At 39.2% G+C, this 15,856-nt stretch overlaps 1 protein-coding gene across 1 annotated transcript in view; it reads left to right on the top strand.

The window, feature by feature from the left end:
• The window catches only part of LOC145985576 (follicle-stimulating hormone receptor-like), a 193,078-nt gene extending 182,649 nt beyond the window's left edge, over positions 1-10,429 (top strand). Inside the window, exons 9-13 of the mRNA XM_083119646.1 lie at positions 1,311-1,428; positions 2,791-2,883; positions 5,042-5,780; positions 7,672-7,900; positions 9,847-10,429. Coding sequence (XP_082975772.1) covers positions 1,311-1,428; positions 2,791-2,883; positions 5,042-5,780; positions 7,672-7,900; positions 9,847-10,429 — 1,762 coding nt within the window. The remainder of the gene's footprint in view (positions 1-1,310; positions 1,429-2,790; positions 2,884-5,041; positions 5,781-7,671; positions 7,901-9,846) is intronic.
• The last annotated feature ends 5,427 nt before the right edge of the window (positions 10,430-15,856 follow it).

Here is a 15,856-nt window from a genome sequence, read left to right as displayed (position 1 = left end):
CCGTTGTTGTACACTTTCTCAAATTTAAATACCACTTCTAAATAGTCTTATTGTTCCTCCAGCGTTAACCGTACTTGTGTGATTTTGTGTGGCTCTCTTTTCGGTCGAGAATGCATGTGATCAACGACATCTTTCGAGAGAACATCAATGCTACAAACTATAGTACTTCTATTCAACTTCAAAAAATGTCCATAGGTAACATCTCTAAAAGTGTGGTTATAGATTATAGATTGTTGGGTCCTTCTGTGTGTTATTTTGTATATTGCAATCCGAAGGTATTTATCGCAGTTTACTGCAAATATCAGCGTTTATTATGTCAGTATTACTTCCAAACTGCAAACTATCACATTAAACAACATGTTGTAAAGTTTGGACAAGCCGTGATGCATACAGTATTTAAAAAGGTGGCGTAAACGGACCACGGACAGCCAAGCGGAATTTTCTTCAGTGATGCCTGATTGGCGCATTGAGTCCCATTGCCGCCATTTTCCGGTTTTTGAAGACCATTTAGCTACTATTGCTTTGAAATATGTACCCAGTTCTTTTTCACGATGCTGGCCAACACCTAACCATTAAGCTACGCGGGGTTTCCATAAGTAAATAATCGTCGTCTTAGGATTCTTATTAGTAGAAAATTTCTCTTACAGGATATTTGATATGGCAGAAGCATGGGATGAGAACATTTCACCATGGGTTTTGCAACCGCCCACGTCTCGTGGGTTCCAAAACTGAAGGAAGGGGGGGGGGGCAAGGGCAGTTTACTTTCCCTTGATACATAAGGTTTAGCATAGTGCGGGGACAAAAGTGGCAGCAAAACGTTGGGGGGGGGGGCAACGGCCACCCTCTAATCGCCGCCTCTGCTCGTAGTCGTTGAGAACCGATCACAATAATTAACAACACGTACAAAATTGTAGATTGTGTTGTTATAATCCTGCTAATCGCCTTACATTGCGGTCATTTTACATTTTCAATATTAGCGTTAATGGAACATCTAGCCTGATGAAGCTGGATTTTAATTGACAAATTTAATATGTAATACGACTGCGTTTTAAAGAAAGAGTTTTTAATGTTTTTTCTGATTAATATGTGATTTTATGTGATTCATTGTTTATACAACTCCATGACTAAATATTATATTGACAATTATAACTGTTCTCTGCATTGGCATGCTTAAGAATTTCTAACAGGGGATAATATGACCTTAAGACATCATTGCAGCATCCTGTTCTAGTAGTCAGTGCTATAATTTAACGTCCTTTCACGGTGCCCACCGTTCTGTTACATGATAACAAATTCTTACATTGTTTCAGTGATCTGTCCGAAACATCGATAACGCAGCTTCCAACCAAAGGACTGGAAGATCTGGAAGTTCTCAAAATTCAGAACACCGTGTCTCTGAAGGTCATTCCATCCATCTATAGCTTCCAGGTAAGTTGTTTTGTATGCTTGTATTTGATTAATTTACATCGCTTTTCTGTCTTTCTAAGCTAAACGCGACGATGAGGGTGAATGGTGATTAGATGAAATGGATGAAGGAGCAAACATCGGCAGGTTGTGGTTCCAAGCGCCAGAGCTTTGTTTGCCTGCAATTACACGATGCTGTAATGTATCAATTTTGATTGCATGTAATATAAGGTACGTGGAGGTAATATGATTTATTTAGAGGTTTGGTTGAAGTGTTTGTTTTCTTTGTATTTATTAATTTCGATCGTGACAGGGATGCGAATACTGCCTTGAACCTATTTTGCCACCCTCATACGGTAGTCAAGAGGCAATTAAATAAAAATCAACAAGTCGGAAGTTGTTACCTTTAAATTTAAAAAGTATCAGAAGCAGCTGTCCCATTGACCTGGTGATTCAGAATTCTCGTGACCTCTTCCTGAGTGACTCTCCAATGAGCTCTTCAATTCACAAAAAATTGAAAATCACAAGGTCCGAGATATAAGGAGGGTTCGCAGGTCTGTTCCAGTTGAGCTTCCGCAGTCGTATAAGGTCACAACATCACCACGCTGTTCCACTGGAGCGTGCATTGCATATTCGAAAGACTGTAATCCACGTTCCACAGCATTGGCACAGAGTAAAATGTTCTTGTTTTGGAATGTATTCAGTTTTAATTCAACCGTATCGTATTTACCATAGACGAGACAAACAACAATTATGTGGTTACTCATAAAAAAATCATCAACTCCTAAAATCTGTTAATCTATCAGCTCTAAGCAATGAATCTAGCAGTTTAGATTTACAGCAAGAAACGCGATTGAATTTCCTTATAACCCAATTTGTTACAAAAGAAACCCACAGAATCCTTTGCAACAGGCCAACGCTAAACTCGGGCCAAAGGCAGAACGACCAACTGGGGCAACCAATTTTTCTATCAAATTACAATCTAACAACAAATAATTTCAAGATACGCAAGTGACATCTGATGAAAAAGCCTGATATGAAAATTGGTCATATACTCTTCTTATACTTGGATTATTACAAACCTCCTTATAATGTCAATCAACAGCCTTCTGTGACAGTGAGTAGCCTAAAGCGATGGGCGAATAAAGTTTTATTTTCTCGCAAAAATTACACGAAATTATGATACATTTGTGAAAAAAATGAAACTACCCGCTTTTTATTAAAGTTCTTTTCATGCTCAATTGGGAATCATAAAATTAGTCTATGCATGATGATACCATTGATGCGTGTTATATATTTATATCATCACATAATGTAGAAACAATTGACTTACAATTACTAAATGTAGCCTTTTTGTTATGCTTTATCTTTATTCTTTAACCGCAGCATCTCCGAGAAGCGTGGCTCACATATTCCTTCCATTGTTGTGCCTTCAAATTCCCCGCCAGGCACAACCCTTCAGAGCATGCTAAGCGGCAGGTAAGTGTTCTCCAGTAAACACTTTGAAATGTTAAAGAGTCGAAACCTCAAACAAAGCTTCAAAAATGTAATAAAATGTAATATTCATTATATAAAAATTACACCATTACACTCTTTCAAAGAGTACCCTGAACGTTAGGAAAAATTAATATAACATACTGCAAAATACATATCCAAATGTATTTCCGATTTGAATTTTATACATTTTGCAGCTTTGTTTAAAATATGTATGATGTTCTCAATGTCGGTAAATTTTAGCTTCTAAAACAGCATGGACACGACGGCAGAGATTGAAAAGATGCAGTAAAACTCATAAATAAGTAATATTTTGGAATAGCATGCATTAAAACTCAAATATAGGAAACTAAACTGTATCAAAAATATTTTAAAACATGCGCGATTATACATATCCAATAAAATCACCATATCTCATTAATATTTTTATAATCATTAAACACGTAAGTGATATCCCATACAGCATACAATACTATTCCATTAATATATCCAGTTCTGCTTAATCCTTTAGTTACATTGCACATTCGTAATTGTAATGTATCTATGACTCTTTTGATGTGTGGAATAATTTCCCGTGGTCTTCAATGCAGCTAAATTTGTACAGAAATATGTATATTTAGCGGAAATCTGTGAGTGAAGTTCCTTCTTATATACTTCTAAATGTTTGTCCATATATAAAACTCTATTTCTCCACACGGGAAAAAAATCCTTGTCACATTTACTTGTACCACAAGAACGTCGTGTTTCCGTAGAGGATTCTAAATTGGAGACAATGTAAGAGCGGAATGATGATAAGAGTTTGAAGGGGGAGGAGGGGTTATTGAGAACAACTCGAGCATATCTGCTTCAATTCTGACGTTGTTCAACACCTGACAATCGTCAGCGAGACGGAAGGAAAGTTATTACTGCGAGATCGCCCATGATGATATTCTTGTTTCCAGACCCAATCAAAATTCGATCCCAACCTGATGTCGTCCTCGCGGGAATATCGAGGTAACCTTCTCCCCTCTTCTCCTCTTGACAGACTTACCGATGTGGACGACAGTGGAGCGGAATCAATTCCAAAGACAAATATTCCTTTTCTTGCTGGTTTTTCTACCATTTTACATGTTTCTTTTTCATCTGTCAACTGGCAAGACTGTTTCCATAACGTTCAGCAAAGATCGGGGCACTATTTTTCAATCTCGGTTAGGTAAGAATCAGTGCTCGGTTCGGAGGTGGGCTATTCTATTTCTGGTTATTTTAACGTGGTAACGATGAGGATGAAATGATGATTGTAACAAACGCAAGGGTAGCTTGACCAGGATACAAATCTAAGACCTCTGGCGTCGTCGTAGTAGGGCACTGATTCGTTGAGCTCTAGAAATAGGTTGGCAGAATGCTTGTATGGTTCAATATGGTAACAAAGAAGCACGTGGGGGATGCATGAGCAAATTAGCCTAGCTGAAGCGATAGTGTCCCCCGCGTATCCCGCTCATTTAGAGCACTCCAGTCTATTATATGGATGTAGTTCAATTCTCTTCAATTCATTCTCTGTTCTGATTAACATAAAAGGCTCTAAAAAAAAACTATATTCAAAAATGCTCATGACATGTTGATTTCATAGGTTGGTAAAATAAATTTCATATTCTTAAATGAGCCAGACATGAAAATTAACCATCACAGAACAAAATACTGGCGCAAATTTCTCAAATACTCTAAGTTAGGGACAAGTTGTGTAATTTGAGTTTTATCCAACTCCATAATACATATGGAGGGCCCTTTTTTCAGCAAGTGATGACAACCATAATTCTCTTTCCTGTTCGAGAACACATCTAGGGAGTTATAGCCTGATAGCCTCCCTTAAGTACGCCATTGTTCAAGACGAGTAGGTTAGGCAAGTCAAGTGTATTGTTGTATGTGTTCTATTATTGACACGCGGTGCATTCAATGGCGGGACTTGAGCTCCAAATCTCTCAAGTTACGTGAATATTCAACTCTATTAACACCTGTGTTTCGAGTACAAAAATAATAACCCTCGTACATATTTAGAAGAAAAGCAATAATTATATATTTGAGATAATGGTGTCACATATAGAATGAAAACGTTAAGTGTATATTGTTAATTGTTGAATTCTAATAATAACAATATTTTGTCTTCCAGATATACCTTGCCAAAATACGTGAACAGTGTTCGGAGGCCGATCAAGCGAAGACTGTTAATCCACTAGTGAAACAACGACCGCAGCGTCACGCTCGTTGGAACAAACAAGTTCAGTTCATCCACAGGACCGAGGAACGCAAGTACAAGCCAATGCAATACATAGGCGGCTTCGCTCTGTACCCTCTGGCTAGGATACAACCTACTAGTTACAACTCCTCGGATACACAAACGGCGACAATTGGTCCGTCCTACGACGATCACGACCCTTACAAGCACGATCACGAGAAAAGTTTCGGCGCCCCAATATCCGAGGAGAGGAACTGGGGCAGGCTGAATCCAGGGAAGATCCAGACCATCACGGAACCGACCCATGACGAAATTTTCCACACGGCAGTGCTGCCACCTACATCGTTTCATGCTCTATGTGGTAATCTGTCCAGGAGTTTCACCGACGTGGAGTGTCACCCTGTTCCGGACGCCTTCAATCCGTGTGAGGACATCATGGGGACAATATGGCTGCGGGTTGCAGTGTGGTTCGTTGTGGTGAATGCCGTTTTGGGAAACTTGGCTGTTATCCTCGTGTTAGCGAGTGGACTCTTCCATATGACCGTGCCCAAGTTCCTCATGTGCAATTTGGCCTTTGCTGACCTCTGCATGGGGACATATTTGCTTATCATCGCAGCGATGGACCTGCACTCTATCGGAGAGTACTTCAATTTTGCTTTCGACTGGCAAATAGGTAATATATAATTTTTATTCTTTCCAACTTCGTAAGTAAGAATCCATTGAGTAAATTAATTTAAACAGGCCCGTGAAATCTGTTCGTGAAAACGTAAGACATCTCAGCATTGGAACATTTCCTGTGCGCGCGAAACAATTTCTCAGCTCAAAAGATGAGCACCAAAATTGGCGTAGCCTGCTGATTACAAGGCGACCACGCTACCCCTGCGCCATCAGAGAGGCTCTCATCGAGGATGATTGGAAAAGATTCTGTGACACATGCACTATACATTCTTTAGTTCGTAATCAGCCAACAATGGAAAAATATACAACTATATAAATTAATGTGAAACAAGAATTTGTTCAGTGCAACAACCATTTTTTATGCAAATGTCTACGGACTGCTACCACTTTTCATGTCACTCAGGTAGATTGCTCTCCACCCTTCATCAATTAAACCTGCGGTGAAGAAGACCTTACAAGATTAAGGTTGAACACTGCACTGTGCACAGATCACACAAAAGATATTAAATTAGTTTGTAAGAAAAATCCAAATGCATACCATTTCAAGGGACATAATTATGAACAGCCAAAAATTATAATGATTAGCTAAAAACTAGTATTTTGTGAATACAGCGTTAAGTGTGATATGTCAAGTACATTACTAGTTTGAGTCAAGCTAAAGAAAATCCTACCTACGCTCCTGAGACTGAAATTTGAATGTTCCTTCATAACGAAGTTTCATAAAGTCTCTCTAGCTGTACAGAGCTATCCATCGGATCTTCGGAACAAAGTCCATGTGATATTATTACTTTACTCAAGTTTAAAACCATCTGGACACCATCGTTTTTCTAAATAAAAGGTTAAAATATACACAAGGGTGTCACTAAACATATTGAACCACACATGATTGAGAAATATCATCAGTAACGTATCAATTGTTGGCACGTTACCCTGAAAGGTACAAGGTATTTTTAAAAAAAAATATTTGTCTCGTTGCTATTGCAGTAGGCTTCATGTACGGTATATTCTATTTGAAATCCAATGTTATTGGAAAAAACATTATTTAAAAAAAAACTGTTTTCTTATGCTTGTAATAACCGTAAACTACAGGAAAATAATTCTATAATGCAAGCAATGCGTACATACAAGAAAAACTATTTAGCCTATACAGTTTTTTCTTTTTCACAAATTACATACTTGCTGTGTGTAGGTAGGTAAAGCTACCACCTGCATATTTCAACATGCCATAAGGCATATGGGAAGATATGGAAGTGGATCCCAGACAATCGCGGCCATTTGTGGGGGTCCACGGTCCAGCCGCCTTTAGCCAACCAGGGTAACTAAAAGCTATTTCATGTATTTGATTGTGCATTGCTGAATATTAGATTTCCTTATGCTAAGCTACGTAGTGCGCGGGGGGGGGGGGGGTAGGAGGCGCTCTCTTTTTTAAAAGAAGAGCCGTTGTAATGAAAAATTCCTTGTCTGTAAGGGAGAAATTCCACTGCCAACCAGGCTCCTGTAAAAGCGAGGGAACAGAACAGACCTGATTTTACGAAGACATGGAGAAACTTCGTGGGCGAGAGCAATCGTTGCTCAACGGGCAGCTTTTATCTCTCGATCATAATGTTTTGAATTAACGATAAACATCGTATGCCAAATACGAGTTATCCGTTCATAGTCTGTAATTTTGTATTGCCGTATGAACCTAGGGACGGGTAAAAAAATGTCACATGATTGACCCCTTTGTAACGTTCCAGCGATATTAATCTACTCTCAAGGCAGCATGCAAGAGGTGTGGAAGGAGATAGATTAAAGGTAAAATGTAGTAAAGAAGAAAAAAGGAGGGGTCAAAACAAGTAATACACGCGTTTTTGAATGTGTAACAGAAATATCTTTCAATCTTCCAGGTCCCGGTTGCCAAGTTGCAGGATTCATAACCGTGTTCGCCAGTCAACTGTCGATATTCACCTTGGGGGTCCTGACGCTGGAGCGCTGGTTTGCCATCACTCACGCCATCTACCTGAACAAGCGGCTTCGCCTGAACGTGGCGGTGAAGATCATGGCTGTCGGTTGGGGATATTCCGTCTCCATGGCAACGCTTCCGCTCCTTGGCATCAGTGGTTATTCAACCACCAGGTATAATCTTTTCTCTGTCTCCTTCTGTGCCTTTTTCCCACCCCCGACCCCTGCAGTTTCCTTCCGACTCCAACAACCCTTCTTTTCCGCTCAAGCAGATCCCCGAGTGTTATGGCTAATAAGCTCGTTGACCCGAAATGCTGAAGTGCTAAGTTCACAACTCAACGCGCATATAAAAACGTTAATCTGTTTCTGCATGGCACCCTTAAATAGGGCAATTATGTCTGAATGTCCAAAGGGTAATGGGACGAAAATATGAGGCTGTGAACTTAATTTTTGTCGCACCTTTATGTGTGAGCTTCTCTTACTTTTTTTTCCTTTCTAATTTTTTTTTGACTTAACACTCGCTTTAGTCATTTCATTTTCTGTTGTTGAATTTCCATGATTTTACTGGATGAGTCGTTTCCTTTTTACTGCAAGGAGAAGCCTGCATAAAAGCCTAAAAAGTTCAGTCTTCTTTTATTCCTAATCTATGTAAGATCTTCGCATGTCGTTGCCATCCTTGCTGCTACTGGTTGACTCGGGCGCGTAGCTAAACTCTCACGTAGCCCTGATCTTACATCCAAGAATGTTTCTGTGTGGGGTCACCAAAAGCTCCACGTTTATGAATCTGACCTCATTTCAAGACCACAGTGACAAAAGCAGAAATCCTTGCCTCTTGGAAAATTTGATGGAACAGCCAGGTGACAGTTTTGAAATTCGCCTGCAATTGGGCGTCAAACTCATCGAACATGTGCGAATTAGCATTTAGCCCATGGTGTGTGGTCGCACCTGTAGATTGCCAAAAGGATTTTCCTTTTGATGTTTCAATCTACCCTATTCCAGTCTAAAAGTCCGATATATGAAAGTGCAACTAAATTGACAGAACGAAAATGAATGTGCGGCAAAATAGTGAATGACAGATCAGAGAGACAGATAAATATCCGTGGCGTACCAACCACAGCCAGATTAAAGGTTTGGCCACACATTACAGTGCCGGTTTCGTGGCGGTTGTCGTCCGATTTCCTGATCGCTTCCGAATCGACACGGACGAGAAACGAATCACCATTTCCAGACCTGATTGATTGTCATTTTCTTTTTCTTGTATGTGCGTATTGCTTGCATTGTAGAATTATTTCTCTTGTAGTCTACGGTTATTACAAGCATAAAAACACCGTTTTTCGTTGTTATAACTGTATCTTTAATCAAACTAAAAATAAATATCTGATGAAGGGAGCTTGTGTTCTCCTGAAACGTCACAACGAAAAACTGTTTTTATGCTTGTAATACCCGTAGACGACAAGATAAATAATTCTGATTGATTGGTTTGGTTCATTTATTCCGCTTTTCTGCCACTTTTGGCTAATCTCGAAGATGAGGATGATCGACGATATGATGCAATTGATGAAGGGACAGTCCCCATGCAGAGATTCGAACTCCGGGACTCCTGACGTCATAGCTGGTTGTGCTAACCACTGAGCCTCAGAGGTCGGTTTACCTTGTTGACACATGGCAAAATTTAGCGTAATTAGCATGATAGTAAATGAGTTAAAATTAATATCGAGAAGAAAATAAGTTTGGTAGCTAGATGTAGAAAAACAACAATGGTGCAAGATGAGGGGAGCGTTGACAAACAACAACTCGGCTCACCAATTCGCCGGTTCACACTTTCCAAACTGCTGCTCAGCTGGGCTTGATCGGCATGTGCTTGTCGTGGTCTAGCCCCCTCCCCCCCCTCTCCCCCAACGTGGTGTTAACGGTAGGTCAGTGTGAGCGTGCACTTGCGCGACATAAACATTCGCGATTGACAGCAAAACAGCAAGGATTGTTAATGCACTTTGTACATATAATACCCTTACTTTATTTGTACTTAGTACTACCATTCAGATGCACTCTTTATGTAATATTATTAATGTTTTGGACATTTACAAGGTTTCAGGAATGTTAATTCTAGCTTTTTTTTTCAGTATATGCTTGCCAATGGAGACAAGGAAATTTGCAGATGTAGCCTACCTTACAACATTACTAGTGATGAATGGTTTGGCATTCGTGGTCATTTGCGTCTGCTACTTCCAGATCTACTCGTCACTGGATCGAGACACTCGCAGCGGCAGCGCCACTGCAGCCAGTGGAGAAATGACAGTAGCGAAGAAGATGGCCCTTCTAGTATTCACAGACTTTGCCTGCTGGGCTCCAATAGCATTCTTCGGGCTTACAGCTGTTGCTGGATACCCACTCATAGACGTCACTCATTCCAAGATACTGCTAGTGTTTTTTTATCCCTTGAATTCCTGTGCTAATCCTTATTTGTACGCTATTCTGACGACGCAGTATCGTCGTGACTTGTTTGTGCTGCTTAGCAGGTATGGATTGTTTGTGCGAACTGCTGCTCAGTACAAGGGAACATGCTCTGTCCAAAATGTAGGTACGGGGTCTACAACAGTGCCAAATTCTCATCCGCTTTTTACCCGAAATGCATTGCAACGAAGTAAAGGGGACGCATATGCAGACGAGGATAAGAACTTTGGGTCAGCTGAAGTTTTTCTGTGAATTGTGGCCCAACAAATGCACTAGCGTGCTTACAAGTGATTTCATGGGTATTATCTTCCATTTTAGTCACATTCTTGTAAAAATGAACATTGAAAATGTGAAAACTTTTGAATATGTAACTTTTGAAGGTAAATAAGGTATAATAACGCTTATGAAATTTCTGGACAAGTAACTGAGCATATAATATGTACCTGTGACCAGTGATGTGCGTTTACGAGTACAGGATCATACTCTACCAAATACATCTACGTGTATAGAGCGTACATTGTGTAATTATGTAATTTACGTAGATGACGCACTATATTTAAATGTATGGAGAGCGACGTAACAATTGAACAGTCATACCAATAAGATACTGTATTATGTTAGATGTTGATAGCTGATTTCACCTGACGAGAAGTGTAACTATTGACGAACCATTCTGTACGGCATATCACACAGTGTGTTTCAAACGGTTAGCATATATATATAGGAGTCTACATTTAATACGCAAACTGCAGGGTAAGGCATATCAGTAGGATGCATAAGTTATCCTGGTTACATTGTCCTTGCCATACAAAGTAACTCTCCATTCAGCTGACTTAAAGTGTTATCTGTCTTTCTTCATACTGTTGTTCTAATCGGTCTTTGGTATTTTGTAAGAAAATTGGAAATTTGAGAGAATACTATATTTTATAAATGATCTTATGTAATAGCAAATATTTTTAGCGTGTACAGGATTTCAAGTTATTGGATATAAGTTACTGGTTGATGTTACGATACTTAGCAATAGTACCACAGCTTCAATTGTACTATGTCCAATGGAAACATTTGCAAGCAAACTTACAATGTACCCATTTTTCCTTGTGATATAGATGAACGCATGGCAATATGGATAGGGTTTGTTCACAGTCTAGGCTAAGGGTTCTCGAACTTTGGAGTTCACATCGCAATTCACGTGCCACATTTTTCGTGAGACGCCCCTGCATTAAGTAACATAAGTCACTTACATTATTTAGCTTGCATTGTTTTAATTTTAAAAATACAAAATCTAAATCAATTTACAGAACTGTACAATAAAAACTGGTACAAGATGCGACTCAACAACAAAAATACATGAATGCCTTTCACAACGGCAACCCTTTCATGTGGATCTCACATTTTTTATAGTGTTTTGCCCTGGGGAAGTTGTGACACACAGTTTGAAAGTTCCTAGTACTCATCATCTAAAATTCTACGTATAGTCTCCTTCTGTTTACCATTGAACGAAGCTATACTATTTTCGACAAGATCTGTTCTGCAATTTGCTTGAAATTTTCAAATGTTTCAGATATCTAAACTCCAGTCTCATTTCCGTCTTAGTCTCCAAGGGAGAGTCTAGTCAGTCTCGAGTGTGGAAATAATAGATATAAACATGCAGCGGGTTCCAAAACTAAAGGGGCAAATGCGAAACCGGTGGGGGGCAAGGACATTTTACTTTCCTTTCGTAGATAAAGTTTAGCATATTGCGGGGTAAAAGTGGCAAAAAGTGTGTGGGGGGCATTTGACCCCCTCACCGCCACTGTAAACATGTAAAAATAATACTTATTAAACTAAAACATAAGTTTACCCACTCTACCACATTGTGCATAAATGGAAAGTGAGACTATTGATAAGCATTTAGGTGCAGTGTCATGCATAAGTATTACAAAGCAAATTGTCCATCACCATGTTTATTCTCTTTGTTTTATGCAATTCTTCAAGAATTGGCCTCGCCCCCAAACAAGTTTCTGATAAGATCTGCACCAGGATATGTAAAAATCCGGTCCTTAAAAACATGTAGGATGCGAGAGAAATATTAAGTTATGGACAATTTGCCAATCAATACTTGTGAATCCCACTGTATAATTTAAACTGACTGTATAATTTATACATTGACTTTTAGCATTAAAAAGTAGTTAACAAATGCATTATTTGAAATAAGAGAAGTCATATACTGTGTTCTTTTTAATGAAAGCTGTGCTCTAAATTATTTCCAAGGAATGTTTATTGCCTTAGAGAAAGACTGAGAAAAACAATTATGTGACGCTTCTTGTATTAAATTAAGGGAATATAACAGTTGGGCTGAAAAGTTCGTAGGCTAACATAGTAAAAAATATTTTTTTTGACAAAATTCGATTTTATTCTTCAATATAGTTGCCTTTGAGGGCGATACAACGATTATAGCGGTCATACAATTTTTCGATGCCATTTTTATAGTACGATTTCTCTTTAGCCTCAAAATAGGCCTCAGTTTCGGCGATTACCTCTTCATCAGTGCTAAATTTCTTTCCAGCGAGCATTCTTTTAAGGTCTGCAAACAGGAAACATTCACTGGGGGCCAGATCTGGATAATATGGTGGATGAGGAAGCAATTCGTAGTCTAATTCATATAATTTTGCCATCGTTTTCATTGATTTGTGACACGGTGCATTGTCTTGATGAAACAGCACTTTTTTCTTCTTCAAATGGGGCCGTTTTTTCGTGATTTCATCCTTTAAACGCTCCAACAACGCTATGTAATAATCTCAGCTATCTCGATCAACTTCACTTTACGATCATTTAAAATTATTTTGTGGACTTTTTTTATGTTTTCGTCGGTAACAGCCTCTTTGGGGCGTCCACTGCGTGCATCGTCTTCGATGCTCATTTCGCCTCGTTTAAATTTAGCAAACCACTTCTCAACGGTTGATTTTCCTGGTGCAGAGTCCGAATAATGTTTCTCAAGCCAAGCCTTGGCTTCAACAGTATTTTTTTTCGCCAAAAAGCAATGCTTTATTAACACACGAAATTCTTTTTTATCCATTTTTTCACAATAACAAAAGCTGCTTCACTCACAATGCTATATCTCACGAACTAATTATCCGGCAGCTGTGAAATTTATACACGTATCTTTTGAAGGTTAGTACTAAGTAAAAATCACATGGATTTAATTCTAGTAACGCCATCTATGAGTCAGCCTACGAACTTTTCAGCCCAACTGTTAGATACATCATAGATAACTAAAAACATTCCTCGCTTCTAGTTGTACCAACATATTGTCCCATTAAAAATTAAATTAGTGAATGTCATATTGTATTAGTTGAATATCATTACTTGGACTAAAAAAAATCAAATACTATTTAGAAAAAAAGAACAAAAGATGAGTGTTTGTAGTGTAAATTAGCTCCTTCTTGCCTTCTACCTACAAAGGTCATCCAGAAAGTAATTCCTCCTCTGCTGTAGAAATTTTATGCGAAGTGGGAACAATTGGAAAGTTTGTGTGAAAATAGATACACATGTTGGGTACCTATTAAGGCTATTCAAAATACTCTCCTTTGCTTTCGATACATTTCTGCCACTGTTCAACCCAATGCCGAAATCCGCTCAGGGAAAAAGTCGGAGGTTTTTTTTTTTTTACCACAACGATTTTAATATCTTCCACGTGCTGGAAATGCTATCCACGAAGGTTGTGTTTGAGAGGGGCAAATGGAAGTCCGATGAGGCTAAATCAGGACTGTAAGGGGGTTTGGGCATTAATGACCACCCAATTTTGGCAATGGCCTGTCACGTTTCCATTGACACGTGAGGACGGGCGTTATCGTGGTGCAAAACAACACTGTCCAGTGGGATGTGCTTTCTTTTTCGTCGAAAAGCGTCCCTCAACTTTTTTGAAGGTTGCACATACCGAGCACTGTTCATTGTTACACAACGTTCCAAGAAGTCCGTACAGATGACACCCTCACTTACCCAGAACATCGTCACTCCTTCTCGGTTTTCATCCATTACTGCGGTTGCAAGTCTGCCACTTCGATGTTTATCCGCCATTGAGGTTCCCCCCCCCCCCTCGGAACTTCTTCATTCATCTTCTAACATTGCTGATGTCAATTGCGTCCTCTCCATATGCCCCCTGCAGCCTGCTATGGATCTCCGGTGCCTTACAACCCTCTATTTGCAAGAACTCGATCACAGCTCTTTGTTTATCTCTGCTATTCATGTTGTTTATTTGATTACATGCAAATGAAAAATTGCGTGCATTAGTAACATATCTCATTGTATGTACGTGAAGTTTCATTGCAATTCGATAACAATATGAGGAGTTATTAAGTTGAAAGAATTAATTTCGGGATGACCTTTGTATAACTCTCTCTCATTTCCGTGTCCCTACCCTTGCGAGCAGATTAATGCCACCCGGTTTATATAAAGGGGTTTTATTTAACGTAACGTGTTTTTTCGTCCTTAGGCTCAACAAGAACAATATCATTAATTCAATTGGATTATCTGGGAAATATTAATATACTGTGATTATATCCTACTATTACATGACTTCCACACGTGCATTGTTCATTCCAATTCTCTAATTTGAACAAATGCGCTCCTATGCTTCCATTATTTGCACCTCCACAACACAGAGGTAGCACAAGCCTTATGCTCCTACGCTGTATATAACCATCACAAACCAATCTCGTGGCAGAAATTAATTAGGCGTAATTACAAACATGTAACCACAAATTGCAGCGTAAGGCGGTTTCACTTCAATTTATACTAGGTACATCTCCCGTATGTGTCAAATTATGAGGTAATAGGTCATACATCTCCACGCGGGGAGATTCTAGACGCAGTCAACGTCATCAGTGTTTGAGAGGCAGCAGATTTGTGGTATCATTGGCAGAGAAATCCTAAGTGATATCCAGCGAAAGCGAAAAATGGAGCGAAACCACGGCTGGCTCGGTAGTTTTATTGGTGGAGCAAAGGCATGGTATGACAGAGATCCGGGTTCGAGTCCTGGTCCAGCGTGCATTAGTCGCTTATATTTCTTCGAGGTACATCGTGAGGTAATTTCCTAATTACGTTGAACAAAGTGTGCTTTTTACATTAAAAAAGCTTCTCCTAGTCTCATGGGATTTGAGGAAGGGGCTGGTAGTTGGGAAGAGTTTGTGACATTTGTCTGGAGAAAGAATTTATCAACTGTTGCAAGCAATGTCAGTGACTTTGGAAACCTTATTAGGTACTGGGACTTGCACGGAAGATAATGGACAGGACCGTAAGTGAAATCTTGAGAAAGGAAACGGAAGTGATTAAAAATACTTAAAGTAATGGTCTTTCTTCAGATGCTGGATGAAAACAGTTTCCCTAGAACGAAATAAAACCATTACAAGCTGGCAAAAATTGACAAGGTTAGTTAAGTAGAAACATGCCATTGGTGTTTTAAGTTCACTTTATGCATAGTAAGGCTAATTGGGACTGGACCTACAGTTTAAAGTAAGATCCGAACCACTGTATAATGCACCTCCACGGGAAACGAACCCAAGAATATTTGAATACAAAGCGCAATGTCATCGGGGGTTCCATCACGTCATCTATTTCATCAGCGATAAAAGAAAGAAAAAAGGAAGAAAGGAAACTTCCACTAAAAGTGGAAAAAGCGAGTGAAAAGCAGCAGCGTAATTT

The sequence above is a fragment of the Lepisma saccharinum genome, chromosome 3 (genome assembly GCF_977018435.1).
Source record: "Lepisma saccharinum chromosome 3, izLepSacc3.1, whole genome shotgun sequence".
Lineage (NCBI taxonomy): Eukaryota > Metazoa > Arthropoda > Insecta > Zygentoma > Lepismatidae > Lepisma > Lepisma saccharinum.
Note: the sequence above shows the minus strand (reverse complement) of the source record. Positions and strands in the feature narration are given on the sequence as shown.